This window comes from Saccostrea echinata, unplaced genomic scaffold (genome assembly GCF_033153115.1).
Source record: "Saccostrea echinata isolate AGI-Se365-2 ecotype Australia unplaced genomic scaffold, CSIRO_AGI_Sech_v1 ptg000008l, whole genome shotgun sequence".
NCBI lineage: Eukaryota > Metazoa > Mollusca > Bivalvia > Ostreida > Ostreidae > Saccostrea > Saccostrea echinata.
Genome location: NW_026889757.1, coordinates 7,899,801 through 7,926,356, shown reverse-complemented (window position 1 = coordinate 7,926,356; position 26,556 = coordinate 7,899,801). Strand labels below are relative to the sequence as shown.

The window sequence follows — 26,556 nt, the reverse complement described above, 5'->3', positions numbered from 1 at the left end:
GCAAACTGGGCCCCCACCAGGACTTTGCCCTGGACCCACTGGGGGTCTTAAGGTGGCCCCTAGACCCCCTTTCTCTGAGGGAAAAAAATCAGCCCCTAAACCAAATTCCTTAGGATCTGCCCCTGCCCGCTCCACGGAAATTTATCCATTCCATATTTTAAAGGAGGCCTACACAATTTTAATGTCAAGCCACGATTGCTATATGCCCAACATAAACACCGGAAGTTACGTTGGTGCAGCAGAAAAAGAAAGTGCATGAACTCTGTCTCGGTGTTTGAGTGATCGTGAAGACTGGAGCTGGCCAGGGTACGTTTTTTAAATGATTCACTTTACTCAGGCTTGATTTTAGATGTATTCAAGACGTTGACTAGCCTTGTAGAAAATCTACCTCCTTTAGTCGTCGTTGTGTCAGTCAGTAGGTCAGCTGTGTGCCAATGTTGCAATCGAGACCCTGCAGCGTTGTATCTCAGGTGTCATAAAATTCGTGTGATGATTAGCATTATTTGTTAAAAAAAATGACTTTTGAATAATTTGATGTTTACTTTTGTTATATCATGGACTGTTCTAATTAGGTCAAAGCTGTAAAATTTGCATGCTCAACATGTAACATGCTTCACATACCCTATATGTAAGTGAGATGATTTAAGGGAAAGTATACTGGTACCACAGGCACTTGTTTCATACATTATGATAGTTTTCTACTATATGATGTAATTTCGTATTTTACTTCAGAAATACCAAGCCCATGCAAGCATTTTGCAGGTATATCGGTACTCAGAAAAAGTATGGCAATATGATATTTTTTATCAACGAATCACAATATACCAGAATATGGATAATATTTTGCAACCCTAATATATAGATAATCCAGAATGAACATTTGAGTAAAACATTTCATCAGTTAATTGCATGTATGATCAGCTAGGCTGTCAGGTTTTTCATCCCCATATGATTTTAAGAAATATGCCTGAACTGCCACAGGACTGCCATTGGGTGTTCCAAATGATAGATCTAATTAGAGATTCATGTCACAGAAAAAGATATGTGTAGTCAATGTAAAAAGATTGATCGATAGATGATAGTTATTCATAAACAAAACATTTGTGTGAACAAGTTTTCCTTGCACACAAACACTGACATCATGCGCATACTAGTATCTTCATATCAGGGGTTGATCAAGAAATTTGATTATGGGAGTCTGATCAAAAAAAAAAAAACTTCCTCCAGAAAAGTTTGACAAGTGATGAGTAAGCAGACAACATTTTGTCAATTAAAAGAAGGGAAGGGTCAAGCCCCCCCCCCCCCCCCAAAAAAAAAATTGTAATTCACCTCAACAGAGCTAGCAGTGTTGGATATGATATTGATGTATCACCTATTTAATTTGGTTCCATATGATACTAATACATTTTTTGAGTATCAAATCATTTTTCATAGTTTTAAGATAAAAACAAGATGTGTTTGTGAAACACTGATGCCCCCGTATGGCAGCTTATGTCGAAGGTTAAAGTTTCTCAAATGCAAGTCAAAATCCAGGCCAAAAGATAAAAAATGTTGATACCCAAAGAAAGATCTTGTCTCGAGGAAAACACCTGTGAAATTTGAAAGACCTAGATACAACTGTTCAAAAGTTATGGTGAAGGTTAAAGTTTTTTAAATAAAAGTCAAACGTCAAGGTCAAGGTCAAAGTGGTTGGTATCCAAAGGAAGATCTCGTCAGAAGGATTACACATGTGAAGTATGAAAGCCCTAGCACCAACCATTCAAAAGTTATGGCCAAGGTTAAAGTTTTTCAAAAGTAGGTCAAACTCCTAGGTCAAGGTCAAAGGGTCAAAGTGGTTGGTATCCAAAGGAAGGTCTTATTACAAGGATTACATATGTGGAGTATGAAAGCCCTAGCATCAATCATTCAAAAGTTATGGCCAAGGTTAAAGTTTTTCAAAAGTAGGTCAAACACCTAGGTCAAGGTCAAAAGGTCAAAGTCGTTGGTATTCAAAGGAAGGTCTTGTCAAAAGGATTACATATGTGAAGTATGAAAGCCCTAGCTCCAACCATTCAAAAGTTATGGCCAAGGTTAAAGTTTTTCAAAAATAGGTCAAACTCCTAGGTCAAGGTCAAAAGGGTCAAAGTGGTTGATATCCAGAGGAAGGTCTTGTCACAAGGAATACACATGTGAAGTTTGAAACCCTAAGCACCAACTGTTCAAAAGTTATGGCCAAGGTTAAAGTTTTTCAAAAGTAGGTCAAAGTCCAAGGTCAAGGTCAAAAGGTCAAAGTGGTTGGTATCCAAAAGAAGGCCTTGTCACAAAGAATACACATGTGAAGTTTGAAACCCCAAGCTCCAACTGTTCAGAAGTTATGGCCAAGGTTAAAGTCTCATAAAATTTTGCAAAAGTGGGTCAAACTCCAAGGTCAAGGTCAAAAGGTCAAATATGATGGTACCCAAAGAAAGGTCTTGTCACAAGGAATACACATGTGAAATATGAAAGTCATAGCTCCAACCAATCAAAAGTTATGGGCAAGGTTAAAGCTGACAACAGACAGACAGACAAACAGACAAACAGACAAACAAACAGACAAACAGACAGACAGGACAAAAACAATATACCCCCGGGATCTTTCGATCCGGGGGCATAAAAATATCCTGAATTTTCTCTTTTGTTTTGCAGTTTTACATTAATTCACTTAGTGCACATGGACCTCTAATATTGATTTAAAGTCTGTGACAGTCTAGTGAGTCAACTATAGCCTCTTTTTTTTTTTTTTTTTTGGTTTGTGTTGTAATATCTTTTGGTTTAATTATTGAAATTGTTCAATGTACATGTTCAGATAAACCCTAATTCTTGTACAATTTTTATTTTCTCATTTTCAACAAGGTTAAGTAAAAACAATAACAAATCAAAGTACTGAAAGTACTGAAAGCCGGGCTTTAATATTGATTGATTGATTGTATGTTGTTTTACGTCCCATTCGAGAATCTTTCACTCATATAGAGACGTCACCATATACCGGTGAAGGGCTTCAAATTTTGACCTTTACTCGGCACTCAGGGCCATTGAGCAGTGAGGGATCTTTATCGTGCCAACGCCTGCCGTGACACGGGGCCTCGGTTTTTAGGGTCTCATCCGAAGGACCCGCAACTTTCACTTCAAAGTGCCGAGCGCATGGCGAAGGAACAGTTGCTACCTATTTTTTATCGACTTAGGTCTGTCGCGGCCGAGATTCGAACTCACGACCTCCCGATCACGGAGCGAGCGCTCTACCGACTGAGCTACCGTCAACGGTCCGGGCTTTAATATGTTCGAGTGTATTGTCTAATCCTAAATAAGTACATATTTGAAAATCTTTCTTTCTGACCATTGATATTTAACAGGTAGAGTTTGTATGATTATGATTAACAATAACCCATCTACCAATAATTTACGTTCCAGAACCCAACGTTAAGACCCCAGGATAGGACTTGGTGATATTTTTAATGAAAATACATTTATACCTTTCTAAACATTAAGCTCACAATGGTTATGCATGGTAACAGTGCACTTTGAGTGGTTTTGCTGATTCATACAGGCACATATATAGTATTGGAGGAGCTAGGGGTGTCACCATTTTTCAAACATAAACTTTTACTATGGACAATGTACATTGAATTATTAGGTTGATTGACTCTTCGCAATCAAATTTAAATTGGAACCTTCATCTCACTCTTCGTAATATAAACCAGGTATTTATCACGAGCGACGAACAGATTTACTAAAAGCAAAATGGATAATCTAATTTTAATTAGATTGTACCATCATTTTATTGTAGCATATTAAAAGTACGGCAATTTGGTAATGAATTAATGAAATTCGAAATGTGAAAGTAAGTTGTAGCCCACCCCTACTCCTTCTCCAACGGAATATGATTTTCAGGTTTGGACAATTCTCCTTTTTTCTGATAATGATACTACATGCCTGTATTAATCAGAAAAGAAATATTCTTTATTTTTGGTCCTCTAGGAAACCAGCTGCACGAAAATTACAATTACCTAATCTTTATGACATGAATATGAGTCTCTAGAGTTCTAGTTCCAGGTTCGGCCATAATGGTCATTGCCTGAGAAAATCATGATCATGTATTCAGGTCGTTATGGCTCGTACATAGATGGCTCTTCATTCTGAACAGGAAGTTTTGAAGCAAAGACTAACCAACTTTTTCTGAAAAATTATAATGTGTTGTACTTAGATAAAGACTAATGAACATTTTTATATGTTGTTTTCTTTTAATTATATATTAACATAAACGATTTTTATTTCCCAGCACCCTTGACAGCTTGCATGTGTTTTAAGACTTTTTTTTTGGAATGCGCGCGCACGCTCAATATACTGTAAAGCGCTTTGGGAGCACATCCGAGATGAATCCAAGGTGAGAAGTCTCGAACAAAATTTTCACATTCAAAACATACCATTGACTTTTCACTAAAAATTTGATCTGAATTTGTAAGCATAAAATTTTTTTTCGACGCTAAATTGATTGTTAAATGGGTATAAATAATTTATATATTATACATAAACATATTCACATGAAATTTCTATCTTAAAGTTTACATTTTTATTTATTTATATTCCATGCTTCACAGAATATAAATCTTTATCCCAGTCATTTAAATTAATACTATTAAATTAAAATATTAACCAAATGGAATCGCATTGTTTATTTCATATTATGAAAGAAAACAAATAGTTTTGAACTTCATTTACATCACCTTTACACAAGATCTTAGTAGCTCGCGTGGCGCAGTGGTAAGAGCGTCTGCTCTAAAGTCGCGAAGTAAGGAGTTAATCCTTATGTTGCGGGTTCGAATCCCACTGTGGGACGTGGAGACCGGTCCTTCCGTTGAGACCGTATAAACCGAGGCCCCGTGTCGCAATAGGTGCTTGCACGAAAAAGATCCCTCACTGCTCAATGGCCGTAAGTGCCGAGTATAGGACAAAATTTGGAGCTCTCCACCGGCAAGTGGTAGTGTCTCCATATGAGTGAAAAAATTCTCGAGAGGACGTTAAACAACATACAAACAAACAAACACAAGATCTTAACCATCATAAAGATTTTTGTTCGAAATTATTTATTAGAAAGGAGAAAGTTATTTTAATTGCATTCAGGGTTATCGAAGTAATACCGTATTTTCAAACCCTTTTCTTTAAACGCATTCAAATTTTAACTTTTTTATTTGAGTAGTAATATATTGAAAATATTACAGCATTACTAGTATTACAACTGTAAGATTTTTACATACATATATCATTAGGCTAAAAAAAAATTGTTTGTTTCCGGTTATACCCGACTGACCTCCTACACATTTTTTTTTCAGAAAATTACGAGTATCTGTAACTGTCTCTTTGTTTTACGAATTCGTAATGGCGGCGCACTTGTTTGCTGCAAGTAGTCGGTGTTCGCTGTTATTTTATGCCGTTAATATAATCATAAAATCATCATCTTTTTGCAATTATTTTGAAAGGAAAAATTTAATAAATTGTCTCCTGTTAAGCCGTTTTCACAAGATCAACCCTGAAAATATCAGCAGGAATTAACACGGTATCGTACCAAATTACATCTGATAAATGACCACCGATGTTTTTAAAATTCATTATTACATTAAATTTCTTGCCATTCAAGACACCTTAATGCTATACTGATCTTTAAAAAACAATTACAGATATCACGACATTGTCAGTGAGCTTACTGTTTATACATGCTTCACGGATGTAAATTCAGACTAATTATACAATGTACTATAATATCAGTAAACGAACAATAAATGTCATACAATTTTTTTTAATTCTACCAATAACATATGGCTAGTGAGGAGAATATATAAGTCATTTGTTTTATTTAATGTCACTAATTTAAACATTTAAGGTCACTTATTTTAACTTTTAAGAAAACAATTAATTTTTTACAAAAAATGTTTGTCTGTCAATTGCCAAACTTTTTTTTAAAAGATTGTTGAACCATATGGTTTGCTGATTTTTCTTTAGATATATTTTAATTAGAATTAATTTTAAAAAAATATATTCATATTGGTTTAATAATTTATGTAATTCATAATTAAAGAAATGCACATATTTTTAGAGATATTCTTAAAGTTTCAAACAAACAGTCCTTTTATCGCCGACTAGATACACCAGATACACCATGTACAATTGCCAGGCGACCTAATTCAGGCATATCGCACATTAATTAATTCTTTAAACTCCAATTTACTTATCTATTTATTTGCTGAAAGACAAAACAGAGAATATAACCACTCACTTAACATCGACGAAAACGATATGAAATATAGGCAACCTGTCGAAAAGCCCGCGCTTATTGAAAATAGTTCGCTTACAATCTGCATTCAGTAGCGTATGTGCACAAATTGTTATATCACGATTACCCTAATAAAGTAAATACAATTTAATTCTGAAACAAAAATATTGATCAATTAACAATTCCGTAGATTGAGATGTAAAATATATTTGTTTAAGTATCGTCTTTCAATGTGACTATTTTGTTTATCGGAAGCGTCTGCTTTGATGCTGTTAGGCTTTTTGTTTACTTTTCTGAACATGTGCTATTTATAGTAAGGCAGTCGATCACGATGCCTACAGCCAGGACTTTGCTTTCAGCAAAGCCCGGCTAAAAACTGAATACTATAGGGTAAACTGATCGAAAGTCGAACATGACCGCGAGTCGAACGCATTTTAAACCTCACCTACACCTTTTGATAAACAATAAATGGTAGGCAACTCTTGATTATCTGTCTTCTTTTTTATCCATTTAATTAATTAGAGTTATCTTTTCTAAGTCGAACTCTTCTGTCAGTAGTTCTAGGTGCCGGGAAATTTGAAGGTGATTTCTCCAAATTTTCTGTCGTAAATGAATTATCCATGTTGTTTCAAAGCTCCAAACATTTACCAAATAAGCTAATCAATACTTTAAAAGACAGATTTATACCAATCAATATTTTTAAAAGCTGTTTTTATATGGTTTTGGATACATAATTCGCAAAGTAATTAACCAAAGCTCATTGAATTAATATCGAAAAAAGATATGGAGTCGAACACCGAAAAAGATCGCAAGTCGATCAGTGTTCGACACTAGAAACAACTATAAAATACCGCAATTTACACAAGAGAGAATAAAAGCTTTATAAGATTTATAAAAAATACATTATTATAGAAGAAAATGAATCAACTCTTTCCATTAAAAAAAACAAACAAAAAAAAAAACAAACAAACAAACAAACGAACAAACAAACAAACCTGTGCCACCAGTACTTTAATTATTCCATGATTCAGACCACAATTTACTTGATCATTTTAACTGTAAACATCTAGTCGTAATATAGCAAATTTAGATGTAGGCTATCTATTTTGGCAATTACGTCTAAAATCAAGTTTTAAACTTTGTGCAAAAATCCTCATGCTGGGGAAAGGAGTTTTCTTTTCTTTTTATCAACAAATTTGTGAGTTGGATTTTTTTTTTAATGTAGTCCCCCCTCCCCTCTCTCTGGAAAAAAAAACCTGGGTCTGCACCTGCCAATGTTTTCAGTGCTCTCCAGAGCCCAATACATGTTACTGGTGGGTTCATAATGCTTTATCCATTTACCAAGACTGTGAAAAGACAAACAAAGATGAATATTTAATTAAGAAGATCTGACGCTCCGCAAGCACGAAGTATATTTTCGAACATAATATTTTACTGTCAATTTAGTTTGAAAATGTTCATTGAAAAGTCTAGCTGCAACCCCTCTCCTAATTTTTTGCAGCACGGTAAAATCGCCCCGTTTTATGTAGCCAAAAAGCTTATTGTTGAAACAGTTGGAACCCCCCCCCCCAACCGCATAAAATTTTCAAGATTGGATAATTACTTCTTGGTTTTTGCTGGCTCATGGCGCAGTCTTCACAACAATTTTTTTTTCAACGCATGCCCGTCGGGCATCTCATCTACTACTTTTACCAAGTTTACATGCCTTACTCAAAATTTAACTTCATGAAATTAAAAAAAATGCTGTCTTTACAGTGTATGAACCATTGTTTATACAAGAATGGACCAACAACCAAAAATTTCGATGAGTGAAAAATATTCTTTCGGGTGGTCAAGAACATATACTTTTTATTGCTGTAATGCATTACCGAAAATTTTGAAATGTAGTAGTTTATCATTAAGGAAAAACCTGCATGCAGTTTTTAACATACTGAATTTGGATTCCATGTGAAAATCCTACAGTGTAATTACAGTTTGTGTACACAGTGTGTACACAATGTGGCATGATTATCTCGTGCATTTCAACAACAGTAGAAAGACGACAGGGATTAGTTAGTTACGCTTCTTTGCATATGACACCTGTGAAATTGATTTCAAAATGTGTATGCACTTCTTTGGTCAACTTATTTAGTATATATACTTGTGTGTTTTCATGATATTGTTACATTAGGTAATAAAAAATAAATTTCACCTATTTACTTGACTACTGACGGCATATTTATTTGGTACATTAAATACATGTATAAACAGGGCTGTTAAAAAAGGTCAGTGAATCTACAATGAATAATAAATCTACCAAAATGTGGTAATCATTGCTATTTTTGAAGAAATCTGAATTTAATAAACGAGTATTGAACAATTGAACGTTGAAAAAGGGGGGGGGGGGGGGGGGGTAACGATAACTTCTGACGTAAATGTAATTTCTTTTGATTTTATTTACCGGGTATTTTACTAAACTAATATTCAAATTTTCACACACAAAAAATCAAGAAATGCCAATTAGAAACAGAAAGGGAAAAGGAGTTGTCATGGAATAAAATACCGTACATACTTTAATATCAGAAATGAAAGTATAGATTGCAATCCACTGTGTAAAATATTTTTACATAAAAGTCAGTCTATAATGGAGAAAACATTACACATGCCCAGCGGACATGTGAATCTTCATTTTTTACATGCCCGCCCGCAATTTTACCAGGTCCCGGGCATCGGACTAGATCCCGGGTTATTTCGAAGACTGATGGCGGGTGTGACTGGTCAACTTACTTCTCCTAGGCACCTGATCCCACCTCTGGAATTTCCGGGGGTTCGTGTTTTGTATCCTTTTCACAGATTTGTATTGTCTGTAGATTTTCTTGAGATCGATTCCGTTCCCTATCTTCATCTTTTTCAGGTACGTTGTCTTGAATCTTTTTTCGCTCCCCCCCCCCCTTTAAAAAAAAAACAACGATGCTGCAAGTATGTTTGCGCCAGTTCCAGAAAAAAAAAGATTTGTTGAGATCTCAGGAAAATAGGGGCCGTAACAGAGGATTAACATTTGATTAAAGGAAAAAAACGAAAGCTTATAGAGATAATTTGAATGGTTTTAAAATCCGCATGAAAGATTTAAAAATTTCTGAAGAAATAAATATTCAACATCAAATTTTTATGCAATTTTGTAAATCGTTTTATGTCTTCTGATTTTAAAATATGTCAAATTGAATTTGTTTCATGGCAAGATTGTTTAGATTGAAACTATTTTGCGTTGAATAAAGTAATCGAACTTTAAGAAAATTAGTCCTATCATAGAAAGTTGTGAAACTTCAAACAATAAATTGAGTCCTGACCACATAAATTGACGAAATGCTACCTTAGAAAAGACTTCTAGGTGCAAAAAATGAAGATAACAAACAGTGATCGATGTCAAAAAAAAAAAAGAAAAAAAAAAGCAAAACTTTTTTTTTCTCTTTTGCCATAACTTCAAATTGGGCTTCAAACATGTTCAACGGAGGATGAAAAAAAAAGAGAAAAAGCATATAAAACTGGGGGGGGGGGGGGGGGAACTGAATACAGAGAGAAATAAGATAAAATCAACAGAAAAGGTGGAGGATCAATGAAAAATTTTGCAAATTGATAATGTTGACTGAATTCTACATTACATGTATTACTTTCCTCCTTTAATTTAAAATTATTTCCCGTATTACCAACAACGTTTCACAATCTTCCTTGATATTAAAATAAATGAAATGAAAATCATGTCAAAATGTTTGGTATGAATCAAAATCTATCTATTAGTATAAAAGAAAAAGACGAGATCAAACAAAATCTTTTCAGAAGTTTGTCTATTTTTAAAAATAATAATATATTATGTTAATGTCATGAAAAGCAGTTCCTATTAACAATTATGTAATTCATGCGACTCGGAATAAATGGCGTTCGACTTCATATCTAGCCGTTCGACTTATGGTCGAATGTGTTCGACTTACGATCTATTTTGTATCTCGGGCTTTTTCCTTTAATAACAATTGTTTCATTCAGTTGCCACAGTAAACAACACGCTAAAATGACGCCTTAGGCACACATTTCGATACATCTCTGGGTTTATGACACGCATAATGTACCCTGTTGTCAACACTGTCGGTGAATATAGATAGGCGTTCGACTTGCGATCAGTTTACCCTATGACCATTAATTTTGTATCCTTATTTTGGAAGAATTTGTAAAAATGATGCAGTTTAATACATTTTGTAACCCAGTTTTAATATTGATACGATGACAGCTAGCACTGCACCACAGCATACTGACATTACCAAGTTCCATGATGATAATCAATGAGAAACTGCAATACATATTTTTTTCACCCAAAGTTCTAAATGTAATTAGTGTAACGGGATCAAAATTACATTTTATGTTCTCAATTGCATTTTTTATTATAAGATGCTTCCATGTTACATATATATTTTTCATTCCTTCAAAAAGTGTTAGTGTACTGATTGTAACAATGGGTAATTAATGCTGTGATTTCTTTCTACACTATCAAGTTGTTGTGTCTTGCCCTTGGCAGGTGTTAAATCCAGTTAACATGTTTTCTTGATGTAATAGAGAATACATGTATTTGACCTAAATAATGCCTCTAAGTGATGTCAGAGTCATGATTTGGATAATGGAGTATCAAACTAGAATTATGTGACAACTTAAACTTTTGGAAAATTGTGTTGAAAAGAGGATTTTTTGATTATTGAGGGGTAGAAAGTTGTATAGCTGATGTTTTGTAAAACTGAATAAATGAACTATATATTTTATTTCAAGATCTGAAGTATATTTTATAAACTTGCTTTGAAATTTCCTTTCAGGGTATGAATGTATGCATGAAAATTGAAAAGTATGATAAGTAGAGGACAATGTGTTTGGTTTATCAGCTATTTACACTTCTAAATATGGTGCATATAAGCATGTAGGAATTTCAGTGTTTCTGATTGTTTATTCAATAACATCTTGTAGATTAAGGCAATGAAGAATGTGCTGAGTGTTTATGACAGTTGAAGAACTGAAAGGCGCATTCTGAAATGAGTCATGGGGATTAAATACAAAACCTTATAAAATAAGGGATGAATTTTGAAGTAGGCCAAATACATGTCTACCACCATCACTTATGTAAGAGATTCAGAAAGCAAGCATTTATAACTTCATTTTTGGGGTGTTTTCAAACAACGGTGAACACATATTCATCTCTTAATATAAAGCCAGCTAATGCATTCACAAGTACTAAAGGGGGAAGTTCTTTTATTAATGCTTATTAACAAACAACCAATTTTTGTTGGTGGAAGCTTCAAACATGTATATATACATGTAATGTCAGGGGCAGATCCAGGATTTTTTCAGGGGGGGGGGGGGGTCACATCAGCTGTATCAAATGTGAGACTCAGAACTTTTTTGTGTTTAAAAAAAAAAATAAAAATCTGAAAATGCTATTTGGGGGTTTGAGAGGTCCCCCTTCTACGTGTGTAAAAGAAGACACTTTTTTAAGTCAGTTTTCTTCAGATAGATGACTCTCCTTACAATTTTTAAGAGGGGTTCATGTTTCCCGGGGAGGGGGGTGGTTCAAGGTTATTTTTTATTACTTTTATTACTGATAAAAAAAAATCATGGTAATGAAATACATGGTGGTATCAAAGACAAATAGGAAATTGACTCTCGGTAAGATACATTTAATTTGTATAAGTGTCATGGCATATATGTTGCATAGAATGAATTGCATCCTTCCTTTATACAAATATTTCATACCTTAACAGGTTGATTTAACACCTGTTTCTTATGTGTTTACAATTCAATTAGGAAATAAATGTATCAGTGTATAGTAACATTTTAAATTCTTTATATACAGGATTCCAGAAATGGGATAATATTGTGAAGCAAGTAACCAGGGTATAGATATTTTTTGGATAGGCTTGCCTGAATTTGTGTACATTGCCTATTGAGTTAAAAAGAGATTAAGATTGGAAGGTTATGTTTTTCCATTGAATTTTTTAATTACTTCAGACTCAAGCCACTGATTACATTTTCAAAGGAGATTATATATGCATAAGAATGTGCAGAGTGAATTTCTGAAGTGTGTAGGAGGGCTTTTATAGCTGTTCTGTAGAAAATATGATAAATTAAAAGTGAAAGCTTTCAGAAGATCACTCTGAGCAAACTGTTTGTACGAAATGCTTTTCTTATGTACAAACTTCAGTTGACATATTCAATCAAGTAGGCTGTTTGGTTTTGACATATTTAAATATCTTTAGAGCTTGTGCTTTTGTGAAAGATTGGAAATAAATGACCTTTAATAAGAGGGTAGCCCTCTAATTGTATATATGTGGATCCTCATTGTTTGCATTTTGGACGCCATCCAGATCTCTCTTCCTGCAGTACAAATATTAGCGAGGTCTATTTCCCCTCCATTTTGGAAATAATATTACATTAGTGCTTGAAGCAGCTCTTTTGGGAAATAATGCTGATGACTCAACAGTGAAAGCAATACAACAGGACATTGGTGGTTCTCCCTCAGCTAGCAGTCCAAAGTAAGTGGGTGGGTGATCAGATGATAATTAGAAGTTAGAGAGAAACAGGGGAATATGACATTTGCTCATTTGAAAGATATTTAGCTATAAGTAATATATACATGTATATATATATAAAACTAAAGCTGAGATGTTTTGTAGATTATAATAAATTTTATATCAACACGAGTGTCATTCTGTGGCGTTCAATCACTTGCAATCTATAGAGCCTGAGGGAAGAAAAAGTAGGCCAGTTTATTTAGTAATATTAAATTAAAATATTTACATTGCCACTGCTCCGTGTATTTTAGATTGGATTTAGGGATCTATAGAATATTATGTCAACTTTGTATAACTTGGCATATCAAAATCTATCCATGGTGAAATGAACCATTGCCTTAGTCGTCAGCTGTAATATTAATTGGTACTTTGTGATAATACATATATAAAAATACTTAATTCAGGGGTAGACGCTTTCTTTTCTGAAATAAATGAGAGAATTATTGACTTTCCAATGAAGTAAAATGTTAGGAATATGTGTAATATTTAAATTCTAATTGGTTTTTATATCTAAAGGTGGAAGAAATTGTCAGATATCTCTTTAACATTTGTATTTAGTGCATTATAATCAAATGTAGACATATTTGCACAGCAACCTTTATTTTGCCATTTCTATAAAAGGAAATTAAAACATGATTGATCATTGATTCTTTATATCACTTAAACATGATAAAGATTCTGAAAGTTGAATTAAAATCTGACCTTGGCAAGAATTGATATGAACCATGGTACAAGTTTAGCTAAATTATATACTCCAAACAGGTGAATTTGTACCCAATATCTGATAACATACTGAATACTGGAATGTAGTGCAATCGAAGTAAGCATTGATTATGTTGTACTTTTGATTATTCTGCATTGGGAGGGGGTGGGCGACCCCTCACCTCACCCCACCCCAGCCCCTAAAAATTGTAATGTCCAAATGATATTTGCAATGTAAAATATAATTATTTTTTTTTAGCATTTCATATATACCTACAGAAAGATTGCTGATTATTTCATTGTTCAGCATATTTTGCATCTGGGAAGGGCTTTAAATTTACTTTGCTAAATTTTCAGAATAATATGAAATTTTTTTTTATTGATTCTGTTTTTTTTATTGAAATTATAATTATTGAAAAAATATGATATGGAAGAGAAAATCCAGCTTAAATTTTTTAGATGCTCTAGCTTTTTATAATATGTTTTATATCTAGGTTTACAACAATGAATAAAATTGAACCAGTTTGCAGAAATTTGAAATGCCAAAAGTGATGTGTATTTGAAAGTATTATATATATTATAAATATAATTTATATATAAACCTGAAAGTGAGATATTTTTAATAATGTTATCAGTTTGTAATCAGTTTTGCTTTCTTTTTTTTTCTTTTTTTTTTACATCATCAAAAAATATGAGTATTGGATGTATGAAAACTAAAAAAAAACCTTTGAGGAAGAAGGTATTGGAGAGCAGCTGCTTGAGTATGATTTTATTTATTGCTCTTTCTTTGTTCATGAAAAAATGAAGATTGTCTTATTGAGGAGTTACATCTTTTGCATGTAGCAAAACTCTTCTCACCACCTAACCTAGCTATGTAAGGCCAAAAAAAAAATAAAAATAATAGTCTTGTTTCCTGCTACAAGCCTGAAAAAACAGGGTAGGTAGGTAGGAATTTTATTTTATTTTTTTCCAATGGCATTCTTTGGATATGAACTAATACAAGATCAAATTAAACATGTTTAAAATTAAATTTCATGTCTTTTGATGCACAATTCAAGTGGTATTTTATAAAAGTCCATATTTAATACATAGAATTTCATGAAATGCTTGTTTTGTGTTAACATGGAAACCGATTACGGTGACAGAACAATGAAATTCTGGAAATTCCTGATTTCTTTTTCCAAAACTAAAAAAAAAAACTTTTAGGTTTGGGTGCAAAAAATAGGGTTGGTATGTAGCAGGAAACAAGACTATTATTTTTTTTTTTACCTAATTTAATTTTTTGATTTTAAAAAAAAAAGTCCTTTCATCATTTTTAGGATGAGGGTTGTAACTCTTCTTTTTTACTTTCCCAAACCTAATGGTAGTAAACATTGCATTCACTTCACAATCATCAAGGCATTCACTGCAACATTACAATGACCATTTTATCATATGGTTCTGTCAAAGTTTGGGAAAAGAAACTCCTTATCATTGTGAAGTGCTTTATCACCATCATTTTTGATGTCAGCATATTTGCCAAACTTTGAACAGTATTTGCAGAGTTCTTAAAACATCAATAATTCGAAACAATACCCTCTCTTGCCTTTCCTCACACAGGATGAGTAAAAGCTATTTAATGACCACAACCAATCTGTCAACCACCTTAAAGCTTGATAAGTGATTTTTTTTTAAGGTTGCTTTAACAGTTTGAAGAAATCAATTTTATTTCATATCAGTTATACAGAACTGTGAATTTCCATTCTCTAGAATTTCTTGTACTTTGAATAAATGTTGTTTTGGATGGAATAAAGATTTAAAGATAACATTACTTTTGAAATCTTTTTTGTGTGTTAGGCCACCTAATGATGTAATAACTTAAAACCCTGTTGAAACACTACCCCCTATGGCATTGCTTTTCTTCTCAGAATTAAGTGTTATTTTCACAAGTACTAGGTGTTCTTAAAATTTGTCCATCCCTTGAGGGGTCTTCTAATTGTTTACATTGTGAGATAATGGTTTAACCATGTACAGATGTAGAGTACATATATTAAGATGTTTGCACATTTGTCCTTAAAAAAATATTAAAGTTTTGAAATCATTATATTAAACCATAATTGTATGACAAAGTGTGCTTGTTTAAGAGGTAAGTGAAGTAAGACATGTAATTTTATATCCCAATAATAGCATAATTTATTTAATCTTTATGGAGTAAGAAGTTTGTAATTCTTTAATCTGTATTAAGGGCTTTAAGGGGTCTGTACAAACAGACCATGTGACCTTGTGTATTGCAGTAAATGACTGATTTTGTTTCATGACGTATGCTCGCACATTGTGTACACTAGGTCGAATGTTGTCTTTTTGTGACCACACTCGTATCTAATGATTTTAAAAGGTCTGGCACATTGCCCTGTGTGAAACGCTTGTGCTGAGAAATTATCGAGTAGTAAAAAACAGGCCCTACAACTGGTTGTTTGTAGTACTTAAAAATACCTGGGTTTATATTGAAAGGCATTTTGAACTGAAATGTGAGGTACAAGCCATTTGATTAAGTGAATAGATGTGATATATATTTCTAGATTTATAGCCTTCGATTGGTAATTGAAGTCAATTAAACCACTTCACCAAGACTTAATGTTACTGGTATATGGAAATCTGTCGTTGAATTTTTTGTGCATACTTGGCTAGAGGCCATAATTGTTGATTCGACACATGGAAATCAATGAAGTGTGTTGGATTAGAGGAGAATTTTTGTGGATCCGGTCATTTTGAAGGTATTGCAGGTACCCGATAGCAGTACAAGTTTTCAGACTACACAGAGAAAAAAGAGCCTGTAATCTGATCGTAGCAATAAAACAGTCAGGGCACATTGATTTTTCTCATCCCTCTGCTAGTTGCTGAGGCCAGGAAGTATTTTTGTGCTGGAACCAAGGGCTGTGATTCCAACATTGACCGGCAAAAACAATTATCCTGGTGAACCACTGTATTATTGAACATGATTGTTTTATTATTTCAGGTGTGATTGGGGAAAAAATACTATGAATTATGGAGGACTATCTCCTGTGCGCTAGTGTAGTGGCACTCAAAGATTACATGTCCTGACCACGATGAATTTGATTGTACCTAAGCATCTCTGTGATAACTTGTGATTTTTTTTCCCTTGGGAGCAATGTCATCATTTGTGGCACGAGAATTGTTCCCCCAGGCTGTCGAAGGCAGTTCAGTCTTGACCATGGATATTCTGGCTAAGAAGTTTCGTGAGCAGTCATTGGAAGAATCAAACAATCAAAATTCATCACAAATAAAGTTTGTAAGTATCAAAATTTACTTTTTCCTGCCTGTAGAGTAAAGTGAAGTATTTTATGTATTAAAATAAACTTGAAATGGATTTTTCTTCAGATTCAATCTATTTTTATCTGAAAAAATGCATATATCCCTTGAATACACTTGGAATGTACGTACCATCTCCAGAATGACATTGGGATACTTCAGTATATTTCTTCAGATATCTGATTGTATATTTTTTTTGTCGATAAGCTTCAACATACATGGGAATAGTTGAAAACGTGTGTATAGCAACACATGCAGTACTAACTGAACCAAGAGGAAGATATTTACTTAACATGAGTTTTGACCCATAAAAATGAATATCTACCATCTAAATGTTTTAACTTGTTTAGCATAATAAAGAGATCTGTTCGTATCATTTTAATATAAAGAAGCCTTTGAATAAAAAGACCTTTGAGGTTCCTTTTAAAGAGCTTGAACATTGCAAAGGTAATCATACAATGTCCACCTCTTTGCTCCCACTTCTGACACATGCTTGTCTTGCTATATCTCAGTTTGCAATCGTGTATATATTAAAAGATATTATCACTTGTGACAATGGTGTTCTTCCAATCATTATTTTGAATTCCACTTCACGTAGGACAGTTATATTGTTTTTCTTTAGGGTGTCTTATTGTTTATTATATTAGTCTTTTTGAGAGGGAAAACTGTACCTGAATGCCAGTTTCATATTTCAGTGGTTATATATACTTATCAATGACAAAAATACTTAATATAGATAAAGATTATTTCAGTTCTATGGCGCTACAATTTATTTTCCGTATCATAAAGGCATTCAGGTGAGAACTCATGTTACAAAGAGAGCATGTACCGATAGTTATCTTACACATAATGTAAAGACAATCTTCTCTTTGTGTGTCTTAATGATCTTCTCTTGAACATAAAATTTAAATTGCTCCTACACCTAGAATATTTTAAGGAAAGGTACTCATTGGAATATTTACTTAAATGCATTGTCTTTATGCTGACCTTTGATATTCTGTCAATTTTCACCCCAAACTCATGAAAAAAAAATTATATTCTAGGGAAACGAGTGTTCTAGACAAAATTATTCTCGTAGAGTAGAATGAAAGGTTTGTAGGGAAGGGGGAGGGGGATGGGGTACCTTTTTAAAACATCTGATATATTCTGAAGATAAATCAACATGTTAATTTAAAATATAATATAAAGAAGTTATACATATATATTACACCAGTGCTTAGTCTATTAGGACCCTTAGATACTAATATCATGATGTATGTGTGCAGCATTTGCCCTAACTAGGACCCAGACTGTTCAGAACCATAGTTGCCACATCAGAAAAGAGGATATTTTTTTTTCATATCAGCTCTTTAGTATTAATATATGATGTATCTGAAATAAGATTTCATGTCATACATTAAAACACATTGAATGAAATGAATGAAAAAATATTTTAAGATTAAATTGTACTCTGGTGAACTTGAGATTTTCATACTGAAAACAGAGCCTCGTGCTTTTATTATAGAGACATGGATGGTTATTGGGGCAAATATGGTATATACTCAAATGCAGTAAAAGATATTGATTTTTTTTTTTTTAGTAAACACATAACCTCTCTTTCTGTCAATAAAAATTGGCCTTGAATCTTTCACCTGAAAAAGAAAATTAGTGTTGCATATGATTGAATAACTAAGGTGTTGGCACAGGCTAAAGATATATATATATTCTGACATTTCAGTTTTATTAATGTTTCTTTGAGCATTTGTGTTATGTGCCCTTCGATTTTAAATTGAGTTTTGATTCAGATGTGGTAATAAATTTTCTCTTCTAAATAAGATGTATTGATTTCTCTCTTTGGTAAAATTGCAAGTAATATTAGATAAATAAAGAAAAAATATATATATGTATAGAAGATGTTAATGACATTTTTGAAGGTGTTCCTTTCTTTACAGATCCGTCCTGGGGAAGGTTTTAGACTAAGTCGCAATGCTGAAGCCAGGCTGGCAGGGGCAGGTAATGCTAATCATAATATGTGTATGATGTTTCACTTGACAGATCATATTAATCATACATTTCTATGTCCAGGTTATTATACCATCATTACATGTTTCACACCATTGCTAGAGCACATCATATAATGGACTCCTATGCTATTGATGTGTTTGTAGTTCCTTTTGTTCAATGGAATACAGTTGAACTTCGGTATCTCGAACACGGATATCTTGAATATCATGGATATGTCGAAGTGATTTTGAAGTCTCAAGTGCTTATTTCATAAGTATTTTACCCTGGATATCTCGAAGTATATTCTTGGTCCCTTGAAGTTTGAGATAAGAAGGTTCGACTGTATTAAACTTTTAGCCCACCTGAGTCTAATTAGGGGTTAAGTTAATCTAATAGAAGTTTTGTCTGTCTCTGTACATCTGTAGATTTTTCATAAATCTGACTTCTGTTCAGAATTAGTGGATTAATTTAAACTACAGTTACTGGTACAGGCCATATTTTTATTTTCTAATTAAGAGTCACCTTTGCCCAATGCAGAGGAAGATTATAAAGAACACATTTTGAAATATGGGATAATTTAAAAGTGGTGGTGTCTAAATTAAACTACTTGGGTAGGAAAGCCAAAATAATATTTAAAAGCTTCCTAATAAACTTGAATTTGAAAATTTAAAAAAACAAATTGAGAAGTGCTTTATATGTGAAAGTTTATATATCTGAAAGAGAATTTGACTCCGAAGTGTAGTATGACCCATTGGCCTACTGCATATTTCACAAGCTAGGTGTTAAAAATGCAAAAGATTGTGCTGGAATTTTACACCAGATGTATCTGATTACAAAATATGAAAGAGGTATTAAAAATTAATTGTGAACACTGTATATATATGTAATATCAATATATAAGCACACCATATACAGATACATATTATAAATACAGTCAAACCTTATTATCTTGAACTCGATGGGACCAAGATAAAACTGAGATATCTGAGGGTTCGAGATATTGAGGGTAAAATACTTAAGAAATACGTGGTTAGGACTTCTCAATCACCTCAACATATCCTATTCGAGATATCCATGTTCGAGATACCGAAGTTCAACTGCATGTTTATATAAATATACTATAAGTATACATGTTTTAGATTTATGATAGCACTGAAGTTTTTTAAAAAATATATTGAAGTATTAAATGCACGATCATATTTTTAATGCCCTGAATAATACATATTACCTGGGGCATTTATCATATCAGGTCTTTGGTATTCCTTCCATCCAGATTTGGTACACAATTTTCATTAACTTTTTCAAAAATATACTGCAAAAAATTCTTTAAGTACTACATTCTTTAATACAACTACATAGATATTGAAATACATCATGTTAAATGATATTGAATTTATGGTCATAGCAAATATCTTTATTTTGCATCAAGTTTAGTAGATTGGAATGTCTTTGTTCAGATTCATACAAAAATATATCTTGTCTGCATGATAACAGAATTTATTGTCTTGCACCTTCATCATGATGTTAATTTCACATTTCTATATTCTTCTTTTAGCACATTTTTCTGAATTCTGCAAAGGGATATTTTATATGGTTTTATACACAGATTAATTTTAATGAAACATTAAATGGTAGGGGAAAAAAATATAAATGTGATCTTGACCCCAGCTCTAGTGACTAATTTAGGTGCATAGTAACATATATCCCAGTGTATAAGTGCAGTGTTGAGACATTTTTTTTAATATGTTGTACAAATTCACTTTAAATTAAAGGAAATTTAAAATGAGTTGCACAAACAGAATTCAATGAACATGTATAACTGGTACTTTAAAGAGTTCATCAAGGTTGAAGAGCTTAAAGTAGATTTAAGTTTTGCATTGATAGAACTTTTTTATGCCCCGATATGAATATGGCTGGGGCATATAGTGATTGTCATGACTGTCTTCCATCACTCTGTCCTTCTGCCTGTCCTTCTGTCACACTTTGCATTTAGCTCAGTTTCAAACAATATTTCAAACAATAATTTTCATATTACAACCCTGGTCAGCACTCATGTCCTGTGAACACAATTCTAGTTATGTACCTGTATTGGAGACATTTTCAAAAAATGCAATGTGCCCGAATAAAAGTTTAATAAATTAGTATTTTTTAACAAAAAATTCATTTCTTGACTATATTGGATTGTCCTAGTTAGTATCACTTCCATTTGTTGTCGTTTAAAGAGAAAACATAAATGCCGTTTTCTGACATGGTTATGCTTTTATATTGAATATATCTTGAATCAAACATGATGAAATCAGTAAATGTCAGCTAAACCAAAGGGGTTTATAAGAAATACACGACATATTAAATTATGTAAAAGTAGTTTATGAATTAATCTGCCAGACATGGTAATACCCCGGATATAGCAAAGAATTAAGACACTCATGTTACCAGTCTAATGTTCTTAGATTCACTGCTAGACAAAACAGATTCAATTACATGTAAATGTTATATTGTCTACAAGTTCACATAACACGAGTTCATGGATGGAGCAAAGATCATCATCAATATATTGGTCATTAAAGGCATGCAGATAGAATGGGAAAAATCTTCTTTTTTTAATTAGTTTCCTAGTAATTGCTGGATCTATTTGATTTCTCTTATCAGTAAAATGGCACTATAGTGATAAAAAGTTAAGTCTATTTAGTTGAATAAAATCATTGAAAAGATATGATTTAAATTTATATATGAATTCAAGTTTTTGTGTGATGACCGTTGTATGGTAAGAAGTCATATATATGGTTATCCTGTTACAACAAAAGGACAGCAAGGTTCATAAAATTCTAAATGTGAAGGATGTGGACTCTATTAAAATTTTATTTTCTTGATTTAAATAATTAATTATAGATAAAGATGATAATTTTTAGCTTACCTTGACAAAGTCAGGGGGAGCTTTTGCTATACAGTTGACATCCCAGGTTAAATTTTTTGGAGCAGTTTTCTTTTGAAGTATTTGTAGCATGTTTCACAGTGTACCAGTCAGATTTCAGATGCTGCATTTTCAGCCTGGCTGATTTTGGGGCTGGTTAAAGTTTTAAGAGCATGTCTCATTCCTGAGTAACTATATGCCCTACCTGGACCGAATTTGCATGGATGATGCATCTACAGATGCATACTACCAGACTTGCTTCGGATGCCGGATCTGACGTACATTTTCCAGATGAATGAATAGGTAAAAGGTTTTGGAGTAGGTCTCATTCCCAAGTAATTATAAGCCCTATGGTGACTAAACTTTCATGGATGATGCATTTAGGGATGAACTCTACCAGACTTGCCTTGGATGCTGGATCTGACCTACATTTTTTGTATAGGTGAACAAGTTAAAAGTTTTTGGAGCAGGTCCTTTTTCAAGTAACTATTTGCCATACCTGGACCATACGTACATGAAATGATGCATCTAAGGATGCACACTGCCAGATTTACTTCAGATGCTTTTATCTAATCTTGATTGATGATTGAATATTGTCTTGATTACTGATAGGTACATACCCAAGTTACTGTAAGTCCTACCCAGACCTCAGAATGCTGTATCTAGAGATGCAAATTACCAGAACATTTATTTGGTTTGAGACTTTGTTTTTCTTATAGATAACATCCATTGAGGTGAGCTTCATAATCTTTGGATATCTTTGTTTTCTTTTGCAGACAAAAAGGTGTTTACAGTACAGCTGAACCCTAATGAAAGAGACAATGTAATGAGTGGCTCTCCTTTTGAGGGTTACCCAGAAAACTATAGGGAGCAGTCAGTGTGTGACAAAAATGCCAACTGCCAAGTGGATCCACCCTCAAAGAGACACTGTCGTTCACTATCTGTACCTGCAGATAAAATGTGTCCACAAAGATGGCAACCTCAGGAGACACAAGTCTGGAGGCCAGTAGCTGTGATATCCAGTGACAGACAACACCCCACAAATCCTTGTTACTTAAATCCTTCGAAGTGCAGTGACCTCACCCAACAGACTTCAGATTTTATTAGTATAGCTCCCACAAATTTTCATTATGAGCCGGGAGGAGGTCAAGGATTACATATACCACCTGATATTTTCACCCCACCTGAATCACCCATTCCCCGCCCTTCATCCACTTCCACATGTTCGGGTCGTCATGACATTTCATACCAAAGGCTTCATGCTTTTGACAACCGTAGTCTTTCATATGAGGACCAAATCTCATCAAGCTCTTCAGCAGGGTCAACTCCCAGTGTTCCTGTATTTATTGGGTCAGTTCAGTCATCGCCGCACCGACACAGAATTCCTCGATGTCGTTCACAGCCCTCTGTACTGCATGATAGAAAGTATGGAGTCAAACGACGAAGAGACCATGACCAGAGACCGGCACTGAACTTCCTGAAAATGACAGAGGTTTGTGTTCTTTTACCCATTCTCATTAGAATATCACAGTCTGCTTAAGGAATTTCCAAGTTGAATACTTATATAGACTATGTTATTTGAATTTTGTTTTTTTTTTTGTTTGCATATTAGTATCGGTACTGATAAAATTTGTTTCTGATTTTAGAAATGTTTTGAACAGGCATTCAGTGTACATATTTAGTTTTAACACATGCTAATCATTCTTGATTGTAGAAGGGGAGAGTATCACGGGTATCACGATTCCATGAGGAGCTGGAGTCTGTCATGAGTCTCATGCCTATTGCCAGTTCTCCTCTGGACAAAGATGTCCCTCTAAGTCGAGCCATGGAGTCCAGTACAAGTCCTATCACAGAGATGGAGCAAGGGAGAACAAGCAGTGCTGAGTTCCTGGATCATGACCCCAATGACCTGGAAGAGGAGGATGGACCTGTCCAGCTTCTGGGTGACTCAGATGAAGTGGAGGAAATCTTCACTCTTCAGGAGGACTTAGATTTAGAACAAATTGAGACAAATTAACTGTTGTCTGTCCCTTAGCTCTGTTTTCTTTTTCCCTTTGAAATCAGAAATTTTAAATTTACCTTTAATTTTTTTTTTTTTTTGTAATTGTATAAACTATAGTGTTTTGAATTTTACACATGGGGAGAACTAATTACATCTTTTTTTCTTTTTTCTGTACAAAATGTTTCCGTCCAAGTGATTTAAAAAATAATATTGCAATTTGTATAACATTGCATTTTCAATTAACTTTAATAATCTACTTGTACATGAAGGTTCATTTTTTTCAGTGTGGACATCACTACAGTAAAGTGAAAATGTATTACTAGTAAATCCTTTAGATTATCATTAAATGAGAGAAATTTATGTATATATATACCTCAGTGACATCAAATTTGTTGCATTTATGAATACTTTCTCAAACAGTTTGGACATATGAGAAATTACATGTAGATGTTGGCAACATTCCAGTAACAAACAATATTACATCTTTTCATCATTTCAAACACTGCATTCTAATAACAAAAGAAAAGATCGAGTTAACTAAAATTTGTATTCTGTGTGGGTCCATTATAGACTTATAGTGCATTTGTATTAAATTAACTGCAATGAAGAGCAATTCATTGGACAAATTTTGATGAACTGTAAAATGTCTTATATAATGCAACCTGTAGAATTGAACCCAACAAATAAGCCTGTCTCATTCCTATTTATTACTTTTTATTATGTATTTAATATATATTGGCATTTAATGTCAACTTTAGTCCTTCATTTTTAATAATATCTACAAGATGCAAGTGTTGAAATCCACTTGGTGATTATTTAAAGTCAATGTTCTGACTTACTGCTAAAAAACTGGACAAATGGTTTTGTAATGGTACCTTTCTTTTGATTAGGTATAAGATTTAGACTTATGGATAGATGCTGCTTGAATTTTGCATAATTAGATTAAACTTTGCTTAATTTCCTGTCTTGAAAGCCATGAACCAATACAAAAATATGCATATTACTCTGAATTCAAAAGTTGTTGCATATATTGAAGCTAGATAGAAAACAAAATGTAATTTTCTTGGATTTTTAACTAAAGTAGCTAGATCTTGTAATTTTTCCCCCTTATCAACACACCATGAAGTTAACAATTCATTCATATTTAACTTTTTTGATATTTTGTTACACATCATTGAGAAAATGGTGAAATTAATGGCATATCAATTTATGGAGTCTATTATTCAATGTCTGATGAAGAAATGGCATATTCATTCTTTCATATCAATACATTTTTACAGTTGGTGGTACAATTTGTTTTTTATCTCTTTTTTTCAAAGGAAAATTACTTAAAAAGGACATATATTGTCACTTTAATTATAGAAACTAGTCTGGGTGTACAGTATATTTTGATCAGAACCCAAATTATTGAATGACAGAAAAGGAAAGAATTGATGAAAAATAGAATACATATAATGCACTGAAAGAGATAATGAAATCCAAAAATGTTATTTGTATATTTAGACCTAATTAACTAGATGGGATCAATAAGGAAAGCACACAAAAACAGGAATAAGTGATTGATTTTATTGACAGAAACATTCAGGGATAATTGTGTCAAAATTAGCCAAGTACAGTGGCGTCAAATTTATTGCTGTAGCATTTCCCTTGCTTTGAGTAAGGTTTGTTTTTTAATTCATCTACATATTGTACACTGGATAGTCATGTAGAGACAGAACAAAGCTGTATATTGACTTTGCCAGTCACTATACAGATGCTGAAGTGTGTTACTGTGTGTCATAATTAGAGAGAGAGACATTTTGATTAAAATCATGGCATTGTTAAAATTATGTGGTTAAATAAATGAAAATTTATTCTGTTTTTGTGTTCTGAATCAAACAGTTGGTCATTAAGCCTGTCAATTCAATTCTAGTGCAGATTCTGCCCTATAGGGGTGCATGTCCCATTGAAAGTAATATAAAGAATGGGAGGTATGTTTACATTTCATTGTGGAAATTTCAATTTACATATACACAGATGTTTATCAGAGGTTTCTCAATTTTTTTTTGGACATTTCTTTCCATTAATAGTGAATTAAATCTATTGATTTAAGCTTACATTTGTATCATGCTGGTTTAGTTCAATTGAAGAGTTGTACCAATCACTTATTCCAAAAAAGAGAGCTATTTGACCCCCTAAATGTGGCCCTACTCCCCCCCCCCCCCCACACACACCCCACTGCCATTTAATTGAACAAGTTTAGAATTTACCTGAGGATGCTTGCATATAATGTCACTGATTATGGTCCTGCTGGTTTTTTTTTTAAGAAGATTTTAGAAACAATGAAAAAACTTTAATACATGACCTATTTTGACCCTACCCTACCAGGCCATATTTTTGCCTTTCTTGATTATCTCCCTCTTTTAAGAGGGGTTGTACTTCATTTGAACAAACTTGAATCCTGTTTACCCAAGGATGCTTTGTGGAAAGTTGGTTGAAATTTGCCCAGTTCTGGAGGAGAAGTCGAATGGACACAGATGATGACAGCTATAGGCAATCAGAAAATCTTTGGTTCAACCTAAAGAGCACCCATACCATAATTTGGGACTTCAAAAGTGGAGCATGGAAATATATGAAATGAAGTTGAGGTGCACCAAATTTTTTACCTTGAACTTTCTTAAATCAAGGTCTAATGAAAATAATTGTAACTTAAGGGCAGATGAAACAAACTTTTATCAAAAATTCTGAAAATAACAACTTAATTGAGTCGTGTTTAAATAAGTAAATTTGTAAAATGAATAGGTTT

The 26,556-nt window shown here is 33.2% G+C and overlaps 1 protein-coding gene across 2 annotated transcripts; it reads left to right on the top strand.

Annotated features, from left to right (window-relative positions):
* The first annotated feature begins 285 nt into the window (after positions 1-285).
* Positions 286-25,629, top strand: LOC133181017 (protein FAM53A-like). Of its 2 annotated transcripts, none has more exons than XM_061315546.1 (5): positions 286-306; positions 16,562-16,855; positions 18,807-18,867; positions 22,546-23,261; positions 23,484-25,629. In XM_061315546.1, exons 2-5 carry the CDS (start codon positions 16,715-16,717, stop codon positions 23,784-23,786), a joined length of 1,221 nt encoding a protein of 406 aa, XP_061171530.1. In that variant the 5' UTR covers positions 286-306; positions 16,562-16,714; the 3' UTR covers positions 23,787-25,629. The 2 variants fall into 2 exon arrangements, with proteins under 2 accessions (XP_061171530.1, XP_061171529.1); XM_061315545.1 differs by lacking the exon at positions 286-306 and adding an exon at positions 12,660-12,825.
* Positions 25,630-26,556: the final 927 nt, after the last annotated feature.